The following is a 27,966-nucleotide window of genomic DNA, read 5'->3' as shown; positions in this document are numbered from 1 at the left end:
GGCTCTTGCCGGAAATAAAGCAGCCGGGCTACTGGGGCGGAATGGGGGTGGGGGGGGGGGGGGGGGTGTGGGATTGACTGGATCGCTGTGCGGGGGGCTGGCATGGCCCCGATGGGCTGAACGGCCTCGTTCTGTGCTGACAATTGCTCTCTGCCTCCAGTTTGGCCAATATACCCTTCAGTCATTGCTAACTTATAAACAGAAAACACCAGGTGCTGTTTTCTGAGATGACTGTGAAAGTAGTTAATGTGTTTATCTCCCTGCGTTTGCGGTAAAACAGTCCTGAATTTAGCAGGGTGGAGCTGCTGTTGTTAGTTTTGGCAGCTTTTCAGTCGATCGGAGGTGAACTTTGATCACTTCATGTTTGCTGTCCTGTTTGATCCCTCGTCAGGAATTTGGACTGCAAACCTTTGGCGTTGTGAGCTGAAAGCAGAGATTCCAGGTGAGTTCTCTCTGACATACACTGTCGAAATGTGTCTAAAATTGCACTGTCCCAAACTGGGCGATGTCGATTGTAGATTGTAGAATCTTTAAATTCATTCTCGGGATGTGAGCGTCCAGCATTTACTGCCCCTGCTTCTGTGCAGTGGGAATGTTGACTGCAGGGACACTGTGCTGTTGTTTCCTGAATTCCGGATTCCAGTGACCTTGTTTTCCCCAGCTCATTCATTCCTGAATCGGGAGAGAGGTTGGAAGGGAACTTGCAGGAGGTGGTGTTCCCATATGTCTGCTGCTGTGGTCCCTCTCGGTGCTGAGGGGAGTGCGTTTGGACATTCTCCTGTTTGAATGACAGTGCATAGGACAGTGCGGCACTCCCTCAGTGCTCCCCCTCCGACAGTGCGGCACTCCCTCAGTGCTCCCCCTCCGACAGTGCGGCACTCCCTCTGTACTGACCCTCCGACACTGCGGCACTCCCTCTGTACTGACCCTCCGACACTGCAGCACTCCCTCTGTACTGACCCTCCGACAGTGCGGCACTCCCTCTGTACTGACCCTCCGACAGTGCGGCACTCCCTCAGTGCTCTCCCTCCGACAGTGCGGCACTCCCTCAGTGCTCTCCCTCCGACAGTGCGGCACTCCCTCAGTGCTCCCCCTCCGACAGTGCGGCACTCCCTCAGTGCTCCCCCTCCGACAGTGCGGCACTCCCTCTGTACTGACCCTCCGACACTGCGGCACTCCCTCAGTGCTCCCCCTCCGACAGTGCGGCACACCCTCAGTGCTCCCCCTCCGACAGTGCGGCACTCCCTCAGTGCTCCCCCTCCGACAGTGCGGCTCTCCCTCTGTACTGACCCTCCGACAGTGCGGCACTCCCTCTGTACTGACCCTCCGACAGTGCGGCACTCCCTCTGTACTGACCCTCCGACAGTGCGGCACTCCCTCTGTACTGACCCTCCGACACTGCGGCACTCCCTGTGTACTGACCCTCCGACAGTGCGGCACTCCCTCTGTACTCCCCCTCCGACAGTGCGGCACTCCCTCTGTACTGGCCCTCCAACACTGCGGCACTCCCTCTGTACTGGCCCTCCGACACTGCGGCACTCCCTCTGTACTGGCCCTCCGACACTGCGGCCCTCCCTCAGTACTGCGAACCATCAGGTCCGATCCTCATTTCTGGAGCTCAAAGGTTTTGGGTTGGATTTACACCCTGGATATTCAAACTCAGACAGGCAGACAGTTGTGCTGTGGCACTTGATGGACTTTTATTGATCTGATTCTGGAATATGGACGGCTCTTATCAAATATTTAAAGATATAAAATAATAAAAGATCAAATGCTCCCATTAATCTTTCCCTTTATTATCATCGCACCATTGTCAGACTGGACTTTATATCCAATAATAACCAATGACTTTCTACCAGTGATCAGATTCCAACCCCAGACTGATTCCTTCAGTGATGTTTCGTTCCGATTCAGTTTCACTCATTCCCTCTCTCCGGAATCCCTCCCTCCCTCCCTCTCTCACTACCTCAGGTAGAGGACAGATTTTGGAAAGATGTAAAGGTAACAGGGTTGTGGTGGTGGGTGATTTTAACTTCCCCAATATTGACTGGGACTCACTTAGTGTTAGGGGCTTGGATGGGGCAGAATTTGTGAGGAGCATCCAGGAGGGCTTCTTGAAACAGTATGTAGATAGTCCAAATAGGGATGGGGCCGTACTGGACCTGGTATTGGGGAATGAGCCCGGCCAGGTGGTCGAAGTCTCAGTGGGGGAGCATTTCGGGAGCAGTGACCATAATTCCATAAGTTTTAAGGTACTTGTGGATAAGGATAAGAGTAGTCCTCGGGTGAAGGTGCTAAATTGGGGAAAGGCTATTTCGAACAATATTAGGCAGGAACTGAAGAATTTAGATTGGGGGCGGCTGTTTGAGGGTAAATCAACATCTGACATGTGGGAGACTTTCAAACGTCAGCTGATTAGAATCCAGGACCAGCATGTTCCTGTGAAGAAGAAGGATAAGTTTGGCAAGTTTCGGGAACCTCGGATAACGAGGGATATTGTGAGCCTAGTCAAAAAGAAAAAGGAAACATTCGTAAGGGCTAGAAGGCTAGGAACAGAAGAAGCCCTTGAGAAATATAAAGAAAGTAGGAAGGAACTTAAGCAAGGAGTCAGGAGGGCTAAAAGGGGTCATGAAAAGTCATTGGCAAACAGGATTAAGGAGAATCCCAAAGCTTTTTATACATATATAAAGAACAAGAGGGTAACTAGGGAAAGGGTTAGCCCACTCGAGGACAAAGAGGGAATCTATGTGTGCAGCCAGAGGAAATGGGCAAGGTGCTAAATGAGTACTTTGCATCAGTATTCACCAAAGAGAAGGACTTGGTGGATGATGAGCCTAGGGAAGGGAGTGCAGATAGTCTCAGTCATCTCATTATCAAAAAGGAGAAGGTGTTGGGTGTCTTGCAAAGCATTGAGGTAGATATGTCTCCGGGGCCTGATGGGATCTACCCTAGAATGCTAAGGGAGGCAAGGGAAGAAATTGCTGGGGCCTTGACAGAAATCTTTACATCCTCATTGGCTACAGGTGAGGTCCCAGAGGACTGGAGAATAGTCAATGTTGTTCCTTTGTTTAAGAAGGGTAGCAAGGATAATCCAGGAAATTATAGGCCGGTGAGCCTTACATCAGTGGTAGGGAAATTATTAGAGAGGATTTTTCGGGACAGGATTTACTCCCATTTGGAAACAAACAAATTTATTAGCGAGAGACAGCATGGTTTTGTGAAGGGGAGGTCGTGTCTCACTAACTTGATTGAGTTTTTTGAGGAAGTGACGAAGATGATTGATGAAGGAAGGGCAGTGGATGTTGTCCATATGGACTTTAGTAAAGCCTTTGACAAGGTCCCTCATGGCAGACTGGTACAAAAGGTGAAGTCACATGGGATCAGAGGTGAGCTGGCAAGATGGATACAGAACTGGCTCAGTCATAGAAGACAGAGGGTATCAGTGGATGGGTGTTTTTCTGAATGGAGGGATGTGACTAGTGGTGTTCCGCAGGGATCAGTGCTGGGACCTTTGCTGTTTGTAGTATATATAAATGATTTGGAGGAAAGTGTAGCTGGTCTGATTAGTAAGTTTGCGGACGACACAAAGGTTGGTGGAGTTCAGGACGGTGATGAGGATTGTCAGAGGATACAGCAGGATATAGATCGGTTGGAGACTTGGGCGGAGAAATGGCAGATGGAGTTTAATCCGGACAAATGTGAGGTAATGCATTTTGGAAGGTCTAATGCAGGTGGGAGGTATACAGTAAATGGCAGAACCCTTAGGAGTATTGACAGGCAGAGAGATCTGGGCGTACAGGTCCACAGGTCACTGAAAGTGGCAACGCAAGTGGATAAGGTAGTCAGGAAGACATACGGCATGCTTGCCTTCATCGGTCGGGGCATAGAGTATAAAAATTGGCAAGTCATGCTACAGCTGTACAGAACTTTAGTTAGGCCACACTTAGAATATTGCGTGCAATTCTGGTTGCCACACTACCAGAAGGACGTGGAGGCTTTGGAGAGGGTACAGATGAGGTTTACCAGGATGTTGCCTGGTCTGGAGGGCATTAGCTATGAGGAGAGGTTGGATAAACTCGGATTGTTTTCACTGGAACGACGGAGGTGGAGGGGCGACATGATAGAGGTTTCCAAAGTTATGAGCGGCATAGACAGAGTGGATAGTCAGAAGCTTTTTCCCAGGGTGGAAGAGTCATTTACTAGGGGACATAGGTTTAAGGTGAGAGGGGCAAAGTTTAGAGGGGATGTGCGAGGCAAGTTCTTTACACAGAGGGTGGTGAGTGCCTGGAACTTGCTGCCAGGGGAGGTGGTGGAAGCAGGTACCATAGAGATGTTTAAGAGGCATCTTGACAAATACATGAATAGGATGGGAATAGAGGGAAACGGTCCCCGGAAGTGCAGAAGGTGTTAGTTTAGGCAGGCATCAAGATCGGCGCAGGCTTGGAGGGCCGAATGGCCTGTTCCTGTGCTGTGCTGTTCTTTGTTCTTTGTTCTCACTATCTCACTCCATTGCACCTTCACATTAGCCCCTCACCCTCTTACTACTTCACTCCCTCAGTCTATCACACCCTCGCATCATCCCCTCACACCCTCGCATCATCCCCTCACTCCCTCACCACCTCACTCCATCATGCCCTCACAACACCCTCACTTCCTCACTATTTCGCTCTACCACACCCTCACATCCCCCTCCCGTCATGACACCCTCACATCACACCCTCACTTCCTCACTACCTCACTCCATCACGTCCTCGCATCCCCCTGAATCCCTCACTACCTCACTGCATCACACTCTCACATCCACTCACTCCCTCCCACACTGACATCCCCCTCACTCCCTCATGGCCTCACTCTATCCCACCCTCACATCGTCCCCTCACTACCTCACTCACGACCTCACTCTATCACATCCTCACATCCACTCACTCCCTCACTACTTAATTCCATCACGCCCTCACATCCCTCTCGCTCCCTCATGACTTCACTCCATCACACCCTCACACCCTCACTCAGGACTCTCACCCCCCCCCCCCACTATGCATTGGCATCGTGGTTAAGTCACTGGACTAGTAATCCAGAGTACAGGACAATGCTCTGGGTACATGGGTTCGAATCTGACCACAGTAAATGATGACATTTGAATCCCATTAATAAATCTGGGATTAAAAAGCTCCCAGTCGTTTGACAGCTATTTAGTACCTGGTTTCGCTGTTCAAGGGTTACGAAGCCCTCATGTTTGATTTTCAGAAATGGCGTCCACCATTGGAGAGAACCCACGTGGAAAGATTGACAGCATTTTGAACGACTTTGATGCCGGGACCCTACAGTTTGTCCTCAGACACATGTTCACCTTCCAAGACTTCACTCTGTGTACGTCAAAACCCTTTCGTTTTCAGCCACAGTTTGGTTGTTGAATGCGAGATGAACCGGAGGTGATGAAATGTGGCCGGGCGAAGCAGAATGGGCGTCTTGCGCCTCACAAAGCAGGTGGGGGGGGGGCGGGAACAGAGGAACATAGGGGCAGGGGTAGGCCATTCAGCCCTTCGAGCCTGCTGCGCCTTTCAACGAGACCATGAGGGCTCGTCGAGCTCAATGCCACTTTCCTGCACTATCCCCATATCCCTTGCTGCTATTAGTCTCCGGAACTCGATGGGGTGGAGGATGGACAGGATTTCGGGATACAATTCATTAGAGACAGTAAAGGCATGATACATGCTAACAAATCACTGAGAATCATTTCTCGGGGTAACAAATTCACCATGTCATGAAATTAATTGGAACGGTGTTTCAGTTGGATGGCAGTGATGCTCAGAGGGAAACTAAAGGGACAGTTGAGTGAAATGGCAATGGAAAGATATTTATTATAATAATAAGATGGTATTTGCTGATGTTAATCAAAACTTCAAATGAGGAGACTAGTTGATTGACTTACTTTCTGGTCACTATGTTGGACACTGATTTAGTGAGAGACCTGGCAATTTCTTTGCCTGCACAATTAAATCAATGTTTGCCCACAAATTTGTCGTCGCGATGCGGAGTGTTCCGGATAGATGTCCATCTGTCAGGAGTGATCTTGACTCTCTCCCTCTCTCTCTGACTCTCTGACTCTCTGACTCTCTGTGTCCCTGTGTTTCTCACTCCATGTCCTCCCCCACTTTCTCTCTGATCCCCCCTCTCTCTGTTACGTCTCTCTCTCTCTCTCTCTCCCCCGTCTCTCTCCCTCTTTCCCCCTCTTTCCCCCTCTTTGTCTTGTTCCACCCCCACTCTGTGCCATTTTCGCTCTCTGTGTCCCCCCACTTTCTCTCTCTGTCCCCCCTCTCTCTGTTCCCACTCTCTGTGTTGTCCCCTCCTCTGTACCATTCTCGCTCTCTATGTCCCCCCACTTTCTCTATCTGTCCCCCTCTCTCTGTTTCCCCTCTCTCTGCCCCACCCCTCTCTCTCTGTCTTGCCTCTCTCTCTGTCCCACTTCTCTCTCTGTCCCACCTCTCTTTCTCTGTGCCCCTCTCTCTCTGTGCCCCCTCTCTCTGTCCCCCCCTCTCACTGTCCCACATTTCTCTCTCTCTGTCCCCTCTCTCTCTCTCCCCTCTCTTACTTTGTTCCCCCTCTCTCTCACCCCTCTCTCTGTCCCCTCTCTCTCTCTCCCCTCTCTTTCTCTGTTCCCCCCTCTCTCTCACCCCTCTCTCTGTCCCCCTCTTTCTCTGTGCCCCTCTCTCTCTCTCTGTCCCCCTCTCTTTCTCTGTTCCTCCCTCTCTCTCTCACCCCTCTCTCTGTCCCCCTCTTTCACTGTGCCCCTCTCTCTCTCTCTACCCCCCTCTCAGCCCCGCATCTCTCTCTCTCTGTTCCCGCCCCCTCTCTTTCTCTGTCCCCCTCTCTTTCTCTGTCCCCCTCTCTCTCGGCCCATCTCTCTCTGTCCCCCTGTCCCTCTCCCCCCTTTTCTCTCTGCCCCCCTCTTTCTCCCTGTTCCCCCTCTCTCTTTGTCCCTCTCATTCTCTGCTTCCCTCTATCTCTGCCCCCCTCTTTCTCCCTGTTCCCCCTCCCTCTCTATCTCAGACAGGTGCAGGGTGTGGGAGTGCTCAGCACAGCAGCTTTGCGGTTGGTCAGTATTTTTGTTTAAACACTGCACTGTCAGTTGCACAGCTAACAGGTGCTAACATTGGGAATAGCAGTTTCCCAACTTTGGACAGACTTGTGTTTTTCCAGCGGCCTTTTAAAAAAAAAGTCGGAAAAGCCCAGACCTGTCTGAATTTGGGAATCTGCAGTTCCCGCCTCTCCTGCAGCACCCGTCAGCTGTGAAATCGTGGTGCGATTTTTGTAAAAAGCTAGTCTGAAAGAAGATGGTGATTGGAAATTTCTGATCAGTGAAATACGTCTTCAAACCTGGTGGAAACCTTTGGTGAAATGGATACAGGCCCGCAGGCTGTATGTTGGACAACCCTGAGCAAGGAAATGACAGATGGAATATAACGTGAATAAGTGTGAGGTTTTCCCCTTTGATAGAATAAAACAGCAGGACAGAGTAAATGGTGAGAGCTGGGGCAGTGTTGATATCTCAGGAGCCTTGGTGCGTTGCTGCAGTGCATCTTGTAGATGGTACACACTGCTGTCACTGTGCGTTGGTGGTGGAGGGAGTGAATGTTTGTAGATGGGGTGCCAATCAAGCGGGCCGCTTTGTCCTGGATGGTGTCGAGCTTCTTGAGTGTTGTTGGAGCTGCACCCATCCAGGCAAGTGGAGAGTATTCCATCACACTCCTGACTTGTGCCTTGTAGATGGTGGACAGGCTTTGGGGAGTCAGGAGGTGAGTTACTCCCCGCAGGATTCCTCGCCTCTGACCTGCTCTTGTAGCCACGGTATTTATATGGCTACTCCAGTTCAGTTTCTGGTCAATGGTAACCCCTAGGATGTTGATAGTGGGGGATTCATCAATGGTAATGCCATTGAATGTCAAGGGGAGATGGTTAGATTCTCTCTTGTTGGAGACGGTCATTGCCTGGCACATGTGTGGCACGAATGTTACTTGCCACTTATCAGCCCAAACCTGGATATTGTCCAGGTCTTGCTGCATTTCTACACGGACTGCTTCAGTATCTGAGGAGTCACGAATGGTGCTGAACATTGTGCAATCATCAGTGAACATCCCCACTTCTGACCTTGTGATTGAAGGGAGGTCATTGATGAAGCAGCTGAAGATGGTTGGGCCCAGGACACTACCCTGAGGAACTCCTGCAGTGATGTCCTGGGACTGAAATGATTGCCCTCCAACAACCACAACCATCTTCCTTTGTGCTCGGTAAGACTCCAGCCAGCGGAGGGTTTTCCCCCTGATTCCCATTGACTCCAGTTTTGCTCGGGCTCCTTGATGCCATACTTGGTCAAATGCTGCCTTGATGTCAAGGGAAGTCACTCTCACCTCACCTCTTGAGTTCAGATCTTTTGTCCATGTTTGAACCAAGGCTGTAATGAGGTCAGGAGCTGAGTGGCCCTGGTGGGACCCAAACTGAGCGTCACTGAGCAGGTTATTGCTAAGCAAGTGCTGCTTGATGGCACTGTTGATGACACCTTCCATCACTTTACTGATGATTGAGAGAAGGCTGATGGGGCGGTAATTGGCCGGGTTGGACTTGTCCTGGTTTTTGTCTGTGATGCTGGGGACTTCAGGAGGTGGCTGAGATGGATCATCAGCTCGGCACTTCTGGCTGAAGATTGTTGCAAATGCTTCTGCCTTATCTTTCGCACTGATGTGCTGGGCTCCCCCATCATTGAGGATGGGGATATTTGTGGAGCCACCTCCTCCAGTTAGTTGTTTAATTGTCCACCACCATTCACGACTGGATGTGGCGGGACTGCAGAGCTTAGATCTGATCCATTGGTTATGGGATCACTTAGCTCTGTCTATCGCATGCTGCTTACGCAGTTTAGCTCACAGATAGTCCTATGTTGTACCTTCACCAGGTTGACACCTCATTTTGAGGTATGCCTGGTGTTGCTCCTGGTATGCCCTCCTGCACTCTTCATTGAACCAGGGTTGGTCTCCTGGCTTGATGGTAATTGTAGAGTGGGGGATATTCCGGGCCATGAGGTTACAGATTGTGGTTGAGTACAATTCTGCTGCTGCTGATGGCCCACAGCGCCTCATGGATGCCCAGTTTTGCATTGCTAGATCTGTTTGAAATCTATCCCATTTAGCACGGTGATAGTGCCACACAACACGATGGAGGGTATCCTCAATGTGAAGGCGGGACTTCGTCTCCACAAGGACGGTGCAGTGGTCACTCCTACCAATACTGTCATGGACAGAAGCATCTGCAGCAGGCAGATTGGTGAGGACGAGGTCAAGTATGTTTTCCCCTCTTGTTGGTTCCCCCACCACCTGCCGCAGACCCAGTCTAGCAGCCATGTCCTTTAGGACTCGGCCAGCTCGGTCAGTAGTGCTGCTACCGAGCCACTCTTGGTGATGGGCATTGAAGACCCCCACCCAGAGTACATTCTGTGCCCTTGGCACCCTCAGTGCTTCCTCCAAGTGGTGTTCAACATGGAGGAGTACTGAGTCATCAGCTGAGGGAGGGCGGTAGGTGGTAATCAGCAGGAGGTTTCCTTGCCCATGATTGATCTGATGCCATGAGACCTCATGGGGTCCAGAGTCGATGTTGAGGACTCCCAGGGCAACTCCCTCCCTACTGTATACCACTGTGTCACCACCTCTGGTGGGTCTGCCCTGCTGGTGGGACAGGACATACCCGGGGATGGTGATGGCAGTGTCTGGGACATTGTCTGTTAGGTATGATTCCGTGAGAATGACTATGTCAGGCTGTTGCTTGACTAGTCTGTGGGACAGCTCTCCCAACTTTGGCACAAGCCCCCAGATGTTAGTAAGGAGGACTTCGCAGGGTCGACAGGGCTGGGTTTGCCGTTGTCGTTTCCGGTGCCTCGGGCGATGCCGGGTGGCCCGTCCGGATTCATTCCTTATTGAGGTTAGATACAACTGAGTGGCTTGCTCGCCCATTTCAGAGGGCATTTAAGAGTTAACCACATTGCGAGGGGTTTTGAGCAGAGGAGTTAAGCAAATCTTGCTTCAATTATGGAGAGCCTTGGTGAGACCGCACCTGGAATATCGTATCGAGTTTTGGTCACCTTATCACAGGATATACCTGTCATAGAGGGAGTGCTAGGAGACTAATCACTGGGATGGCAGGATTGTGTTCTGAGGGAAAGATTGAAGAAACTGGGCCTGTATTCTCTAGAGTTTCGAAGAATGAGAAGTGATCTCATTGAAACTTACAAAATGTTTCCAGGGTGTGACAGGGCAGATGCAGGAAGGATGTTTTTCCTGGCTGGTGAGTCAAGAGCCAGGGGACAGAGTCTCAGAATAAGGGGGTAGGCCATTTAGGACAGAGATGAGGAGGAATTCCTTGACTCAGAGGGTGGTAAATCTTTGGAATTCTCTACCCCAGAGGGCTGTGGAAGCTCAGTCACTGAGTATGTTTCAAGACAGAATTGATAACTGGATACTCATAATATCAAGGGATATGGGGAGAGCACGGGAAAGTGGCGCAGACATAGATGATCAGCTATGGTCTAGTTGACTGGCAGAGCAGGCGCGACGGGCTGAATGGCCTACTTCTGATCCGACGCTCTGATGTGCTGGAAGGCTGAGATAAAGTGGAGGGAATGGGTGGAGATTTGCCTGACGTATGGACACCAGAACAGACCAGTCCAACCAAATCGCCTGCTTCTTTCATTGATAGTACCTGTAATTTCACCCACCTTCCTTCCCTCCCTCTCTCTTCCTACCTCCTTTCCTCCTTCCCTTTTGCAAGGTGGGGCGGGGAAGTAGGAGGATTACTGAACTGTGACAACTAATGATACTTCATGTCCAGTTAAGATCTCAGGAAGTCTGAAGACCTCACGGCAGACGATTAGTAACCTCCTCGACGGCTGCGATGACAATTTGCTGCAGTTCCTCTACAATCAGTTCTTCACGTTCGGAAAGGATATTCAGCGTAAGTTACGCTGATCTGCCGCATTTGTCCTCACTCAGAATCTGTTTCCCGACTGGCACGAACTCCCGTCCTGTCGCCACTCCCCAGTGACCTGCGATGCGCTTCTCCCCCCTCCTCCACTGATCCGCAAACACCACCGTTCGAACATTCTCAGCCTTGTATTCAAATCCCCCCCCAGGGCCTCAACCCCTCCACACGAACACAAGAAATAGGAGTAAACCATTGGGCCCATCGAACCTGCTCCACCATGGCTGATCTTGGGTTTCAATTCTACTTCCTCGCCCGCTCCCTGTATCCCTTGATTCTCTGAGAGACCTAAAATCTGCCTATCCCAGCCGTAGATATATTGAATGATGGAGAATCCACAGCCCTCTGGGGTAGAGATTTCCAAAGATTCACAACCCTTTGAGTGAAGACATTTCTCCTCATCACTGTCCGAAATGATCGACCCCCTTATGCGGTCTCACCAACACCCTGTACAATTGTAGCAAGAATTCCTTATTCCTGTTAGAGCTAATATACCTTAGAGCCCTTGTCATTTACAGCACAGAAGGGGACCATGAGGCCTGTCGAGTCCACGTCAGAGTTCAGACAACACCTTCCCTACCTTGAAACAGCTACCCAACCGCAAGCGTCTTTCACGGGTTGCACAGTTTTTCAGGATGTCCCGGGGTTGCGATGGGCCCCGACGGAAATGGGAATCTTTTTCGTGGCGTGTGCTCCCTGAAATTTCGGCCTCTGGCTTTCCAGCCTTTTCCTCATTGCGAGCTCTCCTCTCGTTTAATTTCAGTTGCTCCCCGCGCTGGAAGGGACATTACAGAGACGTACTGGCAAAGCCTCGAGCGCCTGCTCGACCAGATGGAGGAAGGCGACCTGAGAGGCATCGAGCAGATCATATCCAGCTACACCTCAATGGCCCGCGGTAGGTCACGTTGAGGGAATATTGCAGGGAGCGAAGGTACGGTCGCCACATTTGCCGATGGCACAAAGATAGGTCGGAAAGGAACTTGTGAAGAGGACATAAGGGCGACAGATAGGTTAAGTGAGTGGGCAAAGACCTGGCAAATGGAGTAGAATGCAGGAAAGTGGGAATATGTCCACTTTGGCAGGAAGAATAAAAAAGAAGCACATTATCTAAATGGTGAGAGATTGCAGAGCTTGGAGATGCAGAGGGATCTGGGTGTCCTAGTGCATGAATCGCAAAAGGTTAGTATGCAGGTATAGCACGTAATTAGGAAAGCGAATAGAATGTTATGATTTATCGAGAGGGGAATTGAATATAAAAGTAGGGAGGTTATGCTTCAGCTATACAGGGCATTGGTGAGACCACATCTGGAGCATTGTGTACAGTACTGGTCTCCTTATTTAAGGGAGGATGGAAATGTGTTGGAGGCAGTACAGAGAAGGTTTACTAGACTAATACCTGGAATGGGCGGGTTGTCTTATGAGGAAAGATTGGACAGGCTAGGCTTGTATCCGCTGGAGTTTAGAAGAGTAAGAGGCAACTTGATTGAAACATATAAGATCCTGAGGGGTCGTGACAGGGTGGATGTGGGAAGGATGTTTCCCCTTGTGGGAGAATATGGAATGAGGGGTCACTGTTTAAAAATAAGAGGTCGCCCAGTTAAGACAGAGATGAGGAGAATTTTTTCTCCGAGGGCCGTGAGTCTTTGGAATTCTCTTCCTCAAAAGGTGGTGGGAGCAGAGCCTTTGAATATTTTTAAAGCAGGGGTAGATAGATCGTTGATAATCAAGGGGGGGTGAAAGGTTATCGGACGTTAGGTGGAAATGTGGAGTTGAGGTTACAATCCGATCAGTCATGATCCCGCTGAATGGTGGGGCAGACTGGAGGGGCTGAGTGGCCTCCTCCTGCTCCTAATTCATAGGATCGTGGGTTTCCCCGAAAACAAGCGGAGGGGATCAAATTTCCGGTATCCGCAGTATTTTCTCTCGTAGGAAGACAACAATGCGAAGCCGCATTTATAAAGCGCCTATCTAGTCCTTTGGGCCTGCTCCACCATTCAATGAGATCTTTGCAGCTCATCCACATCTTGTGTGCTTTAGCGTCCAATGTTGGGTGCTCAGACTCCGGTGAATCGCCTTGGGGTGTTTCACTGCATCAACGGCGCTACATAAATGCAAGCTGATATTTTTAATCACTGAAATGCACAACTGTTGCTTAAGTCTCAGTGTTTTTTTTTTATATATTACAGCAGTGACCGGGAGTGGTGAAGAGAATCCACGAGTGGCCATCAAAACCATCCTCGACAAGCTCGATTCTGCAAATCTCCGAACCGTCTTGCAACACCTTTTAATAATACAAGAGCACAGTGCTGGTAAGCAGTATTTTACATCTTTTTTTCTTCTGTTTAATACTTAAAGTCACCCAGAGTTTAAGGCGGGGCAGGTGTGCGAGGGAGTCAATGGGAATCAGGGGGAAAACCCTCTGCTGGTTGGAGTCATACCGAGCACAAAGGAAGATGGTTGTGGTTGTTGGAGGTCAATCATCTGAGCTCCAGGACATCACTGCAGGAGTTCCTCAGGGTAGTGTCCTCGGCTCAACCATCTTCAGCTGCTTCCTCAATGACCTTCCTTCAATCATAAGGTCAGAAGTGGGGATGTTCGCTGATGATTGCACAATGTTCAGCACCATTCGTGACTCCTCAGATACTGAAGCAGTCCGTGTAGAAATGTAGCAAGACCTGGACAATATCCAGGCTTGGGCTGATAAGTGGCAAGTAACATTCATGCCACACAAGTGCCAGGCAATGACCATCTCCAACAAGAGAGAATCTAACCATCTCCCCTTGATATTCAATGGCATTACCATCGCTGAATCCCCCACTATCAACACCCTTGGGGCTACCATTGATCAGAAACTGAACTGGAGTAGCCATATAAATACCGTGGCTACAAGAGCAGGTCAGAGGCGAGGAATCCTGCGGGGAGTAACTCACCTCCTGACTCCCCAAAGCCTGTCCACCATCTACAAGGCACAAGTCAGGAGTGTGATGGAATACTCTCCACTTGCCTGGATGGGTGCAGCTCCAACAACACTCAAGAAGCTCGACACCATCCAGGACAAAACAGCCCACTCGATTGGCACACCATCTACAAACATTCACTCCCTCCACCACCAACGCACAGTGGCAGCAGTGTGCACCATCTACAAGATGCACTGCAGCAATGCACCAAGGCTCCTTAGACAGCACCTTCCAAACCCACGACCTCGACCAACTAGAAGGACAAGGGCAGCAAATACATGGGAACACCACCACCTGCAAGTTCCCCTCCAAGTCACACACCATCCTGACTTGGAACGATATCACCGTTCCTTCACTGTCGCTGGGTCAAAATCCTGGAACTCCCTTCCTAACAGCACTGTGGGTGTACCGACCCCACACGGACTGCAGTGGTTCAAGAAGGCAGCTCACCACCACCTTCTCAAGGGCGATTAGGGATGGGCAATAAATGCTGGCCTAACCAGCGACTCCCACATCCCAGGAATGAATGAAAAAAACGGTGTGGTAGCAGGAGATGGGAGAAAGACTTGTAACAGGTCACTGGATGAATGTTTGGAGGGGAACAGTTTGTAGGGTTATGCAGAACGGAGAGGGGTGGGGAATAATCAAAATAACAAACTCTTTCAAAAAACCAACACAGATGCCATGGGCCGAATGGTTTCTGCATGATTTTTGATGATGAAATGTTGTCCTAATTTTCCGACCGAGTTTTTTTATTCCCTTCAGTTCTTTGCTTTGATTTATTCCACAGGAGATTTTGTTCAGCTCCATCCCTAATCTGATTCTCCGACAGATCTCATGCATCATCCCCCTTGTATCCCGGACAGCATTCATTAAAAATCCACACTTAAATCCGCACTGGTCTTTGTTTCGATGTCTTGTTCCGATGAAGGGTCACTGACCCGAAACGTTAACTCTGCTTCTCTTTCCACGCATGCTGCCAGACCTGCTGAGTGGTTCCAGCATTTCTTGTTTTTATTTCTGGTCTTTGCTTATTGAGCTTTGAAAGCAACAGCAGGGTCCAGTGGTGTAACGGCGATAATACCGGATGGGACAGCAAAGGCCGGGGTATTATGAGCCAAAGGGCAGTTGAAGAGCTAGCGGAAGAGTTAGAATCCAGCTGTTGAACTCTGTGAGGCCTCCCTTGCTCGGCTAGCTCTCTTTTATTTATCAACATTTTGTGTGCTTCGCGGGGTCCATCACTGTCAGGTCACTCCTGGTCTACTCGTTCTTTGTGATTGGCCGGAGACGGAGCAGGAACAGGCCACTCGGCCCCTCGAGCCTGTTCTGCTGTTCAATAAGATCATGGCTGATCTGATTGGGGCCTCAACTCGACTGCTGATGCCCCATAACCCTTGACTCCCTTGTAGTTCAAAAATCTCTCTGACACAGCCTTGTATATATTCAAGGACCCAGCCTCCACTGCTCCCTGGGAAAGAGAATTTGAAGATTAATGACGCCCCATCAAGGGCAGGAATTCCTCCTGATCTCCCGCTTAGAAGGTACTTCCTCTGAAACGGTTCCCCTCTGTTCTATATGGAAAGTAACAGAATGAGAACAGAAATGGAGGGAGACTTTCGTGAGAAGCACAGAGATGGGGAGAGAGGTGAAGAGAATGGAAGGTGGAGAGTGAGGGAGGGATAGCGTTTGAGAGTGAGGGACAGATAAATGGAGAGACAAAAGTGAGCAGAGAGGAACAGAGAGAAAGAGAGAGACACAGATGGAGAGAGAGTTGGAAGGGAAAGAGAAATTAGAGAAACAGAGCAAGTGTAGAGTATACGGGAAGAGAGAACAAAGAACAGCACAGCACAGGAAAAGGCCATTCGGCCCTCCAAGCCTGTGCCGATCTTGATGCCTGTCTAAACTAGCACCTTCTGCACTTCCGGGGCCCATATCCCTCTATTCCCTTCCTATTCATGTATTTGTCAAGATGCCTCTTAAACGTCTCTTTAGTACCTGCTTCCACCACCTCCCCCGGCAGCAAGTTCCAGGCACTCACCACCCTCTGTGTAAAGAACTTGCCTCACACATCCCCTCGAAACGTTGCCCCTCTCACCTTAAACCTATGTCCCCTAGTAACTGACTCTTCCACCCTGGGAAAAAGCTTCTGACTATCCACTCTGTCCATGCCGCTCATAACTTTGTAAACCTCTATCATGTCGCCCCTCCACCTCCGTTGTCCCAGTGAAAACAATCCGAGTTTATCCAAACTCTCCTCATAGCTAATGCCCTCCAGACCAGGCAACATCCTGGTAAACCTCTTCTGTACCCTCTCCAAAGTCTCCACGTCCTTCTGGTAGTGTGGCGACCAGAATTGCACGCAATATTCTAAGTGTGGCCTAACTAAAGTTCTGTACAGCTGCAGCATGACCTGCCTATTTTGATACTCTATGCCCCGACCGATGAAGGCAAGCATGCCGTATGCCTTCTTGACTACCTTATCCACCTGCGTTACCACTTTCAGTGACATGTGGACCTGTACGCCCAGATCTCTCTGCCTGTCAATACTCCTAAGGGTTCTGCCATTTACTGTATACCTCCCACCTGCATTAGACCTTCCAAAATGCATTACCTCACATTTGTCCGGATTAAACTCCATCTGCCATTTCTCCGCCCAAGTCTCCAACCGATCTATGTCCTGCTGTATCCTCAGAAAAAATAAATGAGGGATTATTATAGCAAGTGATCTAGGGAATGGTAGACGATTGCAGGGAGCAACCTGGGGAATGGGGAACGATTGTGGGGAGCGACCTGGGTAATGGGGGACGATTGCGAAGAGCGACCTGGGGAATGGGGGACGATCGTGGGGAGCGTCCTGGGGAATGGGGGACGATTGCGAGGAGCGACCTGGGGAATGGGGTCGATTGCAGGGAGCGTCCTGGGGAATGGGGGACGATTGCGAGGAGCGTCCTGTGGAATGGGGGACGATTGCGGGGAGCGACCTGGGGAATGGGGGACGATTGCGGGGCGTGACCTGGGGAATGGGGGACGATTGCGGGGAGTGACCTGTGGAATGGGGGACGATTGCAGGGAGCGTCCTGGGGAATGGGGGACGATTGCGAGGAGCGTCCTGTGGAATGGGGGACGATTGCAGGGAGCGTCCTGGGGAATGGGGGACGATTGCGAGGAGTGACCTGTGGAATGGGGGACGATTGCGGGGAGCGACCTGGGGAATGGGGGACAATTGCGAGGAGTGACCTGGGGAATGGGGGACGATTGCGGCGAGCGACGTGGGGAATGGGGGACGATTGCGGGGGGCGACCTGGGGAATGGGGAAGATTGCGGGGAGCGACCTGCGGAATGGGGGATGATTGCGGCGAGCGATGTGGGGAATGGGGTACGATTGCGAGGAGCGACCTGGGGAATGGGGGACGATTGCGGGGAGCGACCTGGGGAATGGGGGACGATTGCGGGGAGTGTCCTGGGGAAGGGGAGACGATTGCGGGGAGCATCCTGCGGAATGGGGGACGATTGCGGGGAGCGACCTGGGGAATGGGGGACGATTGCGGGGAGTGTCCTGGGGAAGGGGAGACGATTGCGGGGAGCATCCTGCGGAATGGGGGACGATTGCGGGGAGCGACCTGGGGAATGGGGGATGATTGCGGCGAGCGACGTGGGGAATGGGGTACGATTGCGGGGAGCGACCTGGGGAATGGGGGACGATTGTGGGGAGCGACCTGGGGAATGGGGGATGATTGCGAGGAGTGACCTGGGGAATGGGAGACGATTGCAGGGAGTGTCCTGGGGAAGGGGAGACGATTGCGGGGAGCGTCCTGGGGAATGGAGGACGATTGCGGGGAGCGAACTGGGGAATGGAGGACGATTGCGGGGAGCGAACTGGGGAATGGGGGACGATTGCGGGGAGCGTCCTGGGGAATGGAGGACGATTGCGGGGAGCGACCTGGGGAATGGAGGACGTATGCAGGGAGCGTCCTGTGGAATGGGGGATGATTGCGGCGAGCGACGTGGGGAATGGAGGACGATTGCGGGGTGCAAACTGGGGAATGGAGGTCGATTGCAGGGAGCAAACCTCAGGAGTGGTGGACTATTGAGGGGAGAGACTTGGGGAATGGGGGCGATTGAGGGGAGCGACCTGGGGAATGGGAAAGATTGCGGGGAGCGACCTGGGGAATGGGCAACGATTGCGGGAACGACCTGGGGAATGGGGAGGATTGTGGGGAGCGACCTGCGGAATGGGGGATGATTGCGGGGAGTGACCTGGGGAATGGGGGACGATTGCGGGGAGTGACCTGGGGAATGGGGGACGATTGCGGGGAGTGACCTGGGGAATGGGGGACGATTGCGGGGAGCGACCTGGGGAATGGGGAGGATTGTGGGGAGCGACCTGCGGAATGGGGGATGATTGCGGGGAGTGACCTGGGGAATGGGGGACGATTGCGGGGAGCGACGTGGGGAATGGGGGACGATTGCGGGGAGCGACGTGGGGAATGGGGGACGATTGCAAGGAGTGACCTGGGGAATGGGGGATGATTGCGGGGAGTGAACTGGGGAATGGGGGACGATTGCGGGGAGCGAACTGGGGAATGGAGGACGTATGCAGGGAGCGTCCTGGGGAATGGGGGATGATTGCGGGGAGTGACCTGGGGAATGGGGAAGATTGTGGGGAGCGACCTGCGGAATGGGGGATGATTGCGGCGAGCGACGTGGGGAATGGGGGACGATTGCGGGGAGCGACGTGGGGAATGGGGGACGATTGCGGGGAGTGACCTGGGGAATGGGGGATGATTGCGGGGAGTGACCTGGGGAATGGGGGACGATTGCGGGGAGCGACCTGGGGAATGGGGGACGATTGCGGGGAGCGACCTGGGGAATGGGGGATGATTGCGGCGAGCGACGTGGGGAATGGGGTACGATTGCGGGGAGCGACCTGGGGAATGGGGGACGATTGTGGGGAGCGACCTGGGGAATGGGGGATGATTGCGAGGAGTGACCTGGGGAATGGGAGACGATTGCAGGGAGTGTCCTGGGGAAGGGGAGACGATTGCGGGGAGCGTCCTGGGGAATGGAGGACGATTGCGGGGAGCGAACTGGGGAATGGAGGACGATTGCGGGGAGCGAACTGGGGAATGGGGGACGATTGCGGGGAGCGTCCTGGGGAATGGAGGACGATTGCGGGGAGCGACCTGGGGAATGGAGGACGTATGCAGGGAGCGTCCTGTGGAATGGGGGATGATTGCGGCGAGCGACGTGGGGAATGGAGGACGATTGCGGGGTGCAAACTGGGGAATGGAGGTCGATTGCAGGGAGCAAACCTCAGGAGTGGTGGACTATTGAGGGGAGAGACTTGGGGAATGGGGGCGATTGAGGGGAGCGACCTGGGGAATGGGAAAGATTGCGGGGAGCGACCTGGGGAATGGGCAACGATTGCGGGAACGACCTGGGGAATGGGGAGGATTGTGGGGAGCGACCTGCGGAATGGGGGATGATTGCGGGGAGTGACCTGGGGAATGGGGGACGATTGCGGGGAGTGACCTGGGGAATGGGGGACGATTGCGGGGAGTGACCTGGGGAATGGGGGACGATTGCGGGGAGCGACCTGGGGAATGGGGAGGATTGTGGGGAGCGACCTGCGGAATGGGGGATGATTGCGGGGAGTGACCTGGGGAATGGGGGACGATTGCGGGGAGCGACGTGGGGAATGGGGGACGATTGCGGGGAGCGACGTGGGGAATGGGGGACGATTGCAAGGAGTGACCTGGGGAATGGGGGATGATTGCGGGGAGTGAACTGGGGAATGGGGGACGATTGCGGGGAGCGAACTGGGGAATGGAGGACGTATGCAGGGAGCGTCCTGGGGAATGGGGGATGATTGCGGGGAGTGACCTGGGGAATGGGGAAGATTGTGGGGAGCGACCTGCGGAATGGGGGATGATTGCGGCGAGCGACGTGGGGAATGGGGGACGATTGCGGGGAGCGACGTGGGGAATGGGGGACGATTGCGGGGAGTGACCTGGGGAATGGGGGATGATTGCGGGGAGTGACCTGGGGAATGGGGGACGATTGCGGGGAGCGACCTGGGGAATGGGGGACGATTGCGGGGAGCGACGTGGGGAATGGGGGACAATTGCAGGGAGCGACGTGGGGAATGGGGGACAATTGCGGGGAGCGACCTGGGGAATGGGGAAGATTGTGGGGAGCGACCTGCGGAATGGGGGACGATTGCAGGGAGCGACGTGGGGAATGGGGGACAATTGCGGGGAGCGACCTGGGGAATGGGGAAGATTGTGGGGAGCGACCTGCGGAATGGGGGATGATTGCGGCGAGCGACGTGGGGAATGGGGGATGATTGCGGGGAGTGACCTGGGGAATGGGGAAGATTGCAGGGAGTGACCTGGGGAATGGGGGATGATTGCGGGGAGTGACCTGGGGAATGGGGGATGATTGCGGGGAGTGACCTGGGGAATGGGGAAGATTGCGGGGACTGACCTGGGGAATGGGGAAGATTGCGGGGATCGACCTGGGGAATGTGGGAAGATTGCGGGTAGCTACCTGGGGAATGGGGGACGATTGTGGGTAGTGACCTGGGGAATGGGGAAGATTTCGGGGATCGACCTGGGGAATGTGGGAAGATTGTGGGGAGGGACCAGGGGAATGGGGGACGATTGCGGGGAGCGACCTGGGTAATGGGGGACGATTGCGAGGAGCGACCTGGGGAATGGGGGACGATTGTGGGGAGCGTCCTGGGGAATGGGGGACGATTGCGAGGAGCGACCTGGGGAATGGGGGACGATTGTGGGGAGCGTCCTGGGGAATGGGGGACGATTGTGGGGAGCGTCCTGGGGAATGTGGGAAGATTGTGGGGAGGGACCAGGGGAATGGGGGACGATTGTGGGGAGCGACCTGGGGATTGGGGGACGATTGTGGGGAGCGTCCTGGGGATTGGGGGACGATTGTGGGGAGCGTCCTGGGGAATGGGAGACGATTGCAAGGATCGACCTGGGGAATGGGGGACGATTGCGGGGAGTGTCCTGGGGAAGGGGAGACGATTGCGGGGAGCATCCTGGGGAATGGGGGATGATTGCAAGGAGCGACCTGGGGAATGGGGGACGATTGCGGGGAGCGTCCTGGGGAATGGGGGACGATTGTGGGGAGCGTCCTGGGGAATGGGAGACGATTGCAAGGATCGACCTGGGGAATGGGGGACGATTGTGGGGAGCGTCCTGGGGAATGGGAGACGATTGCGGGGAGCGACCTGGGGATTGGGGGACGATTGTGGGGAGCGTCCTGGGGAATGGGAGACGATTGCAAGGATCGACCTGGGGAATGGGGGACGATTGTGGGGAGCGTCCTGGGGAATGGGGGACGATTGCGGGGAGCGACCTGGGGAATGGAGGACGATTGTGGGGAGCATCCTGGGGAATGGGAGACGATTGCAAGGATCGACCTGGGGAATGGGGGACGATTGCGGGGAGTGTCCTGGGGAAGGGGAGACGATTGCGGGGAGCATCCTGGGGAATGGGGGATGATTGCAAGGAGCGACCTGGGGAATGGGGGACGATTGCGGGGAGCGTCCTGGGGAATGGGGGACGACTGCGGGGAGCATCCTGGGGAATGGGGGATGATTGCAAGGAGCGACCTGGGGAATGGGGGACGACTGCGGGGAGCGTCCTGGGGAATGGGGGATGATTGCGAGGAGCGAACTGGGGAATGGGGGACGATTGCGGGGAGCGTCCTGGGGAATGGGGGATGATTGCGAGGAGTGACCTGGGGAATGGGCAACGATTGCGGGAACGACCTGGGGAATGGGGAGGATTGTGGGGAGCGACCTGCGGAATGGGGGATGATTGCGGGGAGTGACCTGGGGAATGGGGGACGATTGCGGGGAGTGACCTGGGGAATGGGGGACGATTGCGGGGAGTGACCTGGGGAATGGGGGACGATTGCGGGGAGCGACCTGGGGAATGGGGAGGATTGTGGGGAGCGACCTGCGGAATGGGGGATGATTGCGGGGAGTGACCTGGGGAATGGGGGACGATTGCGGGGAGCGACGTGGGGAATGGGGGACGATTGCGGGGAGCGACGTGGGGAATGGGGGACGATTGCAAGGAGTGACCTGGGGAATGGGGGATGATTGCGGGGAGTGAACTGGGGAATGGGGGACGATTGCGGGGAGCGAACTGGGGAATGGAGGACGTATGCAGGGAGCGTCCTGGGGAATGGGGGATGATTGCGGGGAGTGACCTGGGGAATGGGGAAGATTGTGGGGAGCGACCTGCGGAATGGGGGATGATTGCGGCGAGCAATGTGGGGAATGGGGGACGATTGCGGGGAGCGACGTGGGGAATGGGGGACGATTGCGGGGAGTGACCTGGGGAATGGGGGATGATTGCGGGGAGTGACCTGGGGAATGGGGGACGATTGCGGGGAGCGACCTGGGGAATGGGGGACGATTGCGGGGAGCGACGTGGGGAATGGGGGATGATTGCGGGGAGTGACCTGGGGAATGGGGGACGATTGCAGGGAGCGACGTGGGGAATGGGGGACGATTGCGGGGAGCGACGTGGGGAATGGGGGACAATTGCGGGGAGCGACCTGGGGAATGGGGAAGATTGTGGGGAGCGACCTGCGGAATGGGGGACGATTGCAGGGAGCGACGTGGGGAATGGGGGACAATTGCGGGGAGCGACCTGGGGAATGGGGAAGATTGTGGGGAGCGACCTGCGGAATGGGGGATGATTGCGGCGAGCGACGTGGGGAATGGGGGATGATTGCGGGGAGTGACCTGGGGAATGGGGAAGATTGCAGGGAGTGACCTGGGGAATGGGGGATGATTGCGGGGAGTGACCTGGGGAATGGGGGATGATTGCGGGGAGTGACCTGGGGAATGGGGAAGATTGCGGGGACTGACCTGGGGAATGGGGAAGATTGCGGGGATCGACCTGGGGAATGTGGGAAGATTGCGGGTAGCTACCTGGGGAATGGGGGACGATTGTGGGTAGTGACCTGGGGAATGGGGAAGATTTCGGGGATCGACCTGGGGAATGTGGGAAGATTGTGGGGAGGGACCAGGGGAATGGGGGACGATTGCGGGGAGCGACCTGGGTAATGGGGGACGATTGCGAGGAGCGACCTGGGGAATGGGGGACGATTGTGGGGAGCGTCCTGGGGAATGGGGGACGATTGCGAGGAGCGACCTGGGGAATGGGGGACGATTGTGGGGAGCGTCCTGGGGAATGGGGGACGATTGTGGGGAGCGTCCTGGGGAATGTGGGAAGATTGTGGGGAGGGACCAGGGGAATGGGGGACGATTGTGGGGAGCGACCTGGGGATTGGGGGACGATTGTGGGGAGCGTCCTGGGGAATGGGAGACGATTGCGGGGAGCGACCTGGGGATTGGGGGACGATTGTGGGGAGCGTCCTGGGGAATGGGAGACGATTGCGGGGAGCGACCTGGGGAATGGGGGACGATTGTGGGGAGCGTCCTGGGGAATGGGAGACGATTGCAAGGATCGACCTGGGGATTGGGGGACGATTGTGGGGAGCGTCCTGGGGAATGGGAGACGATTGCAAGGATCGACCTGGGGAATGGGGGACGATTGCGGGGAGTGTCCTGGGGAAGGGGAGACGATTGCGGGGAGCATCCTGGGGAATGGGGGATGATTGCAAGGAGCGACCTGGGGAATGGGGGACGATTGCGGGGAGCGTCCTGGGGAATGGGGGACGACTGCGGGGAGCATCCTGGGGAATGGGGGATGATTGCAAGGAGCGACCTGGGGAATGGGGGACGACTGCGGGGAGCGTCCTGGGGAATGGGGGATGATTGCGAGGAGCGAACTGGGGAATGGAGGACGATTGCGGGGTGCAAACTGGGGAATGGAAGACGATTGCGGGGAGCGAACTGGGGAATGGAGGACAATTGCGGGGAGAGACATGGGGAATGGGGGACGATTGAGGGGAGCGACCTGGGGAATGGGAAAGATTGCGGGGAGTGACCTGGGGAATGTGGGAAGATTGCGGGAACGACCTGGGGAATGGGGAGGATTGCGGGGAGCAACCTGTGGAGTGGGGGATGATTGCGGCGAGCGACGTGGGGAATGGGGGACGATTGCGAGGAGCGACCTGGGGAATGGGGGACGATTGCGGGGAGCGACCTGGGGAATGGGGGACGATTGCGGGGAGCGACCTGGGGAATGGGGGATGATTGCGAGGAGTGACCTGGGGAATGGGGGACGATTGCGAGGAGCGACCTGGGGAATGGGGGACGATTGCGGGGAGCGACCTGGGGAATGGGGTACGATTGCGAGGAGCGACCTGTGGAATGGGGGACGATTGCGGGGAGCGACCTGGGGAATGGGGAAGATTGCGGGGACTGACTTGGGGAATGTGGGAAGATTGCGGGGAGTGACCTGGGGAATGGGGAGGATTGCGGGTAGCTGCCTGGGGAATGGGGGACGCTGGCGGGGAGCGACCTGGGGAATGGGTGACGATTGCGGGGAGTGACCTGGAGAATGGGGGGCGATTGCGGGGAGCGACCTGGGGAAGGGTGGCAATTGAGGGGAGCGAACTGGGGAATGGGGGCGATTGCGGGGAGCGACATGCGGAAGGGGGGCAATTGTGGGGAGCGACCTGCAGAAGGGGTGCGATTGCGGGGAGCGACCTGGGGAATGGGGGACGTTTGAGGGGAGCGACCTGGGGAATGGGGGTGTATGCGGGGAGCGACCTGGGGAATGGGGGACGTATGCGGGGAGCGACCTGTGGAAGGGGAGCGATTGCAGGGAGCGAAATGCGGAAGGGGGGCGATTGCGGGGATTGACCTGGGGAATGGGGGACGATTGCGGGGAGCGACCTGGGGAATGGGGGACGATTGCGAGGAGTGACCTGGGGATTGGTTGACGATTGCGGTGAGCGACCTGCGGAAGGGGAGCGATTGCAGGGACTGAAATGCGGAAGGGGGGCGATTGCGGGGAGTGACCTGGGGAATGGAGGACGATTGTGGTGAGCGACCTGGGGAAGGGGGAACGATTGCCAGGAGCGACCTGGGGAAGGGGGGACGATTGCGGGGTGCGACCTGGGGAAGGGGGGACGATTGCGGGGTGCGACCTGGGGAAGGGGGGACGATTGTGGGGAGCGACCTGGGGAATGGGGAAGATTGCGGGCAGTGACCTGGGGAATGTGGGAAGATTGTGGGGAGCGACCTGGCGAATGGGGGACGATTGCGGGGGGCAACCTCGGGAATGGTTGACTATTGAGAGGAGCGACTTGGGAGAATGGGGGACGAATGCGGGAAGCTACCTGGGGAATGGGGGACAATTGCGAGGAGCGACCTGGGGCATGGGGGAGGATTGCAGGGAGCAATGTCTGGAATGGGGGACGATTGCAGGGAACGACCTTGGGAAGGGGGGACGAATGTGGGGAGCGTCCTGGGGAATGGGGGATGATTGCAAGGAGCGACCTGGGGAATGGGGGACGATTGCGGGGAGCAACCTGGGGAATGGGGGAGGATTGCGGGAAGCGACCTGGGGAATGGGGGACGATTGCGGGGAGCAACCTGGGGAATGGGGGAGGATTGCGGGAAGCGACCTGGGGAATGGGGGAGGATTGTGTGGAGCGACCTAGGGAATGGGGTACGATTGAGGGGAGCGACCTGGGGAATGGGGGAGGATTGTGTGGAGCGACCTAGGGAATGGGGGACGATTGAGGAGAGCGACCTGGGGAATGGGGGAGGATGCGAGAAGCGACCTGGGGAATGGGGGATAATTGTGAGGAGCGACCTGGGGAATGGGGGACGATTGCAGGGAGCGACCTGGGGAATGGGGGAGGATTGCAGGGAGCGACCTGGGGAATGGGGGAGGATTGTGTGGAGCGACCTAGGGAATGGGGGACGATTGAGGAGAGCGACCTGGGGAATGGGGGAGGATGCGAGAAGCGACCTGGGGAATGGGGGATAATTGTGAGGAGCGACCTGGGGAATGGGGGACGATTGCAGGGAGCGAACTGGGGAATGGGGGACGGTTGTGGGGAGCAACCTGGGGATTGGGGAACGTTGATGGGGAGTGACCTGGGGAATGGGGGACGATTGCGGGGAGTGACCTGGGGAATGGGGAAGATTGCGGGGATTGACCTGGGGAATGTGGGAAGATTGCAGGGATTGACCTGGGGAATGTGGGAAGAGTGCAGAGAGGGACTTGGGGAATGTGTGAAGATTGCGGGGAATGATCTGGGGAATGGGAAACCTTGCAGGGATTGACCTGGGGAATGTAGGAAGATTGCAGGGAGGGACTTGGGGAATGTGTGAAGATTGCGGGGAGGCGACCTGGGGAATGGGGGACGATTATGGAGAGTGACCTGGGGAATGGAGGACGATTGTGGTGAGCGACCTGGGGAATGGGGGACGATTGCCAGGAGCGACCTGGGGAAGGGGGGACGATTGTGGGGTGTGACCTGGGGATTGGTTGACGATTGCGGGGAGCGACCTGCGGAAGGGGAGCGATTGCAGGGAGCGAAATGCGGAAGGGGGGCGATTGCGGGTAGTGACCTGGGGAATGGGGGACGATTGCGGGGAGCGACCTGGGGAATGGGGGACGATTGCAAGGAGTGACCTGGGGAATGGGGGACGATTACGAGGAGCGACCTGGGGAATGGGGGACGATTACGAGGAGCGACCTGGGGAATGGGGGACGATTGCGAGGAGTGACCTGGGGATTGGTTGACGATTGTGGTGAGCGACCTGCGGAAGGGGAGCGATTGCAGGGACTGAAATGCGGAAGGGGGGCGATTGCGGGGAGTGACCTGGGGAAGGGGGGACGATTGCGGGGAGTGACCTGGGGAATGGAGGACGATTGTGGTGAGCGACCTGGGGAAGGGGGGACGATTGCCAGGAGCGACCTGGGGAAGGGGGGACGATTGCGGGGTGCGACCTGGGGAAGGGGGGACGATTGCGGGGTGTGACCTGGGGAAGGGGGGACGATTGCCAGGAGCGACCTGGGGAAGGGGGGACGATTGCGGGGTGTGACCTGGGGAAGGGGGGACGATTGTGGGGTGCGACCTGGGGAAGGGGGGACGATTGTGGGGAGCGAAATGCGGAAGGGTGGACGAATGTGGGGAGCGACCTGGGGAAGGGGGGACGATTGCCAGGAGCGACCTGGGGAATGGGGGACGATTGCGGGGTGTGACCTGGGGAAGGGGGGACGATTGCGGGGTGTGACCTGGGGAATGGGGGACGATTGCGGGGTGTGACCTGGGGAAGGGGGGACGATTGCCAGGAGCGACCTGGGGAAGGGGGGACGATTGCGGGGTGTGACCTGGGGAAGGGGGGACGATTGCGGGGTGTGACCTGGGGAAGGGGGGACGATTGCCAGGAGCGACCTGGGGAAGGGGGGACGATTGCGGGGTGTGACCTGGGGAAGGGGGGACGATTGCCAGGAGCGACCTGGGGAAGGGGGGACGATTGCGGGGTGTGACCTGGGGAAGGGGGGACGATTGTGGGGAGCGAAATGCGGAAGGGTGGACGAATGTGGGGAGCGACCTGGGGAATGGGGGACGAGTGCGGGGAGCTACCTGGGGAATGCGGGAGGATTGCGGGGAGCAACCTGGGGAATGGGAGAGGATTGCGGGAAGCGACCTGGGGAATGGGGGAGGATTGCGGGAGTGACCTGGGGAATGGGGGACGAGCGCGGGGAGCTACCTGAGGAATGGAGGACGAGTGCGGGGAGCGTCCTGGGGAATGGGGGATGATTGCGAGGAGCGACCTGGGGAATGGGGGACGATTGCAGGGAGCAACCTGGGGAATGCGGGAGGATTGCGGGGATCAACCTGGGGAATGGGAGAGGATTGCGGGAAGCGACCTGGGGAATGGGGGAGGATTGCGGGAAGGAACCTGGGGAATGGGGGAGGATTGCGGGAAGCGACATGGGGAATGGGGGAGGATTGTGTGGAGCGACCGAGGGAATGGGGGACGATTGAGGGGAGCGACCTGGTGAATGGG

General features: G+C 55.5%; 1 protein-coding gene across 1 annotated transcript; it reads left to right on the top strand.

Moving 5' to 3' along the window:
- Window positions 1-360: 360 nt before the first annotated feature.
- On the top strand, window positions 361-14,877 carry LOC137359800 (uncharacterized). Its single transcript, XM_068025499.1, has 6 exons — window positions 361-442; window positions 5,248-5,370; window positions 10,876-10,998; window positions 11,789-11,920; window positions 13,212-13,334; window positions 14,773-14,877. Exons 1-6 carry the CDS (start codon window positions 361-363, stop codon window positions 14,796-14,798), a joined length of 609 nt encoding a protein of 202 aa, XP_067881600.1. The 3' UTR covers window positions 14,799-14,877.
- Window positions 14,878-27,966: the final 13,089 nt, after the last annotated feature.

Source organism: Heterodontus francisci, unplaced genomic scaffold (genome assembly GCF_036365525.1).
Source record: "Heterodontus francisci isolate sHetFra1 unplaced genomic scaffold, sHetFra1.hap1 HAP1_SCAFFOLD_329, whole genome shotgun sequence".
NCBI classification, from domain to species: Eukaryota; Metazoa; Chordata; class Chondrichthyes; order Heterodontiformes; family Heterodontidae; genus Heterodontus; species Heterodontus francisci.
The sequence above is the reverse complement of the archived record's forward strand: the minus strand, read 5'-3'. Positions and strand labels throughout refer to the sequence as shown.

Bases quoted from the DNA above. Each gene is read 5' to 3' on its own strand.
- LOC137359800 (XM_068025499.1), top strand. From the start codon at position 361: ATGTTTGCTGTCCTGTTTGATCCCTCGTCAGGAATTTGGACTGCAAAC. The intron at 10,999-11,788 runs GTAAGTTACGCT...GTTTAATTTCAG, and splicing joins GTTCGGAAAGGATATTCAGC to TTGCTCCCCGCGCTGGAAGG. The intron at 13,335-14,772 runs GTAAGCAGTATT...TTTATTCCACAG, and splicing joins AATACAAGAGCACAGTGCTG to GAGATTTTGTTCAGCTCCAT.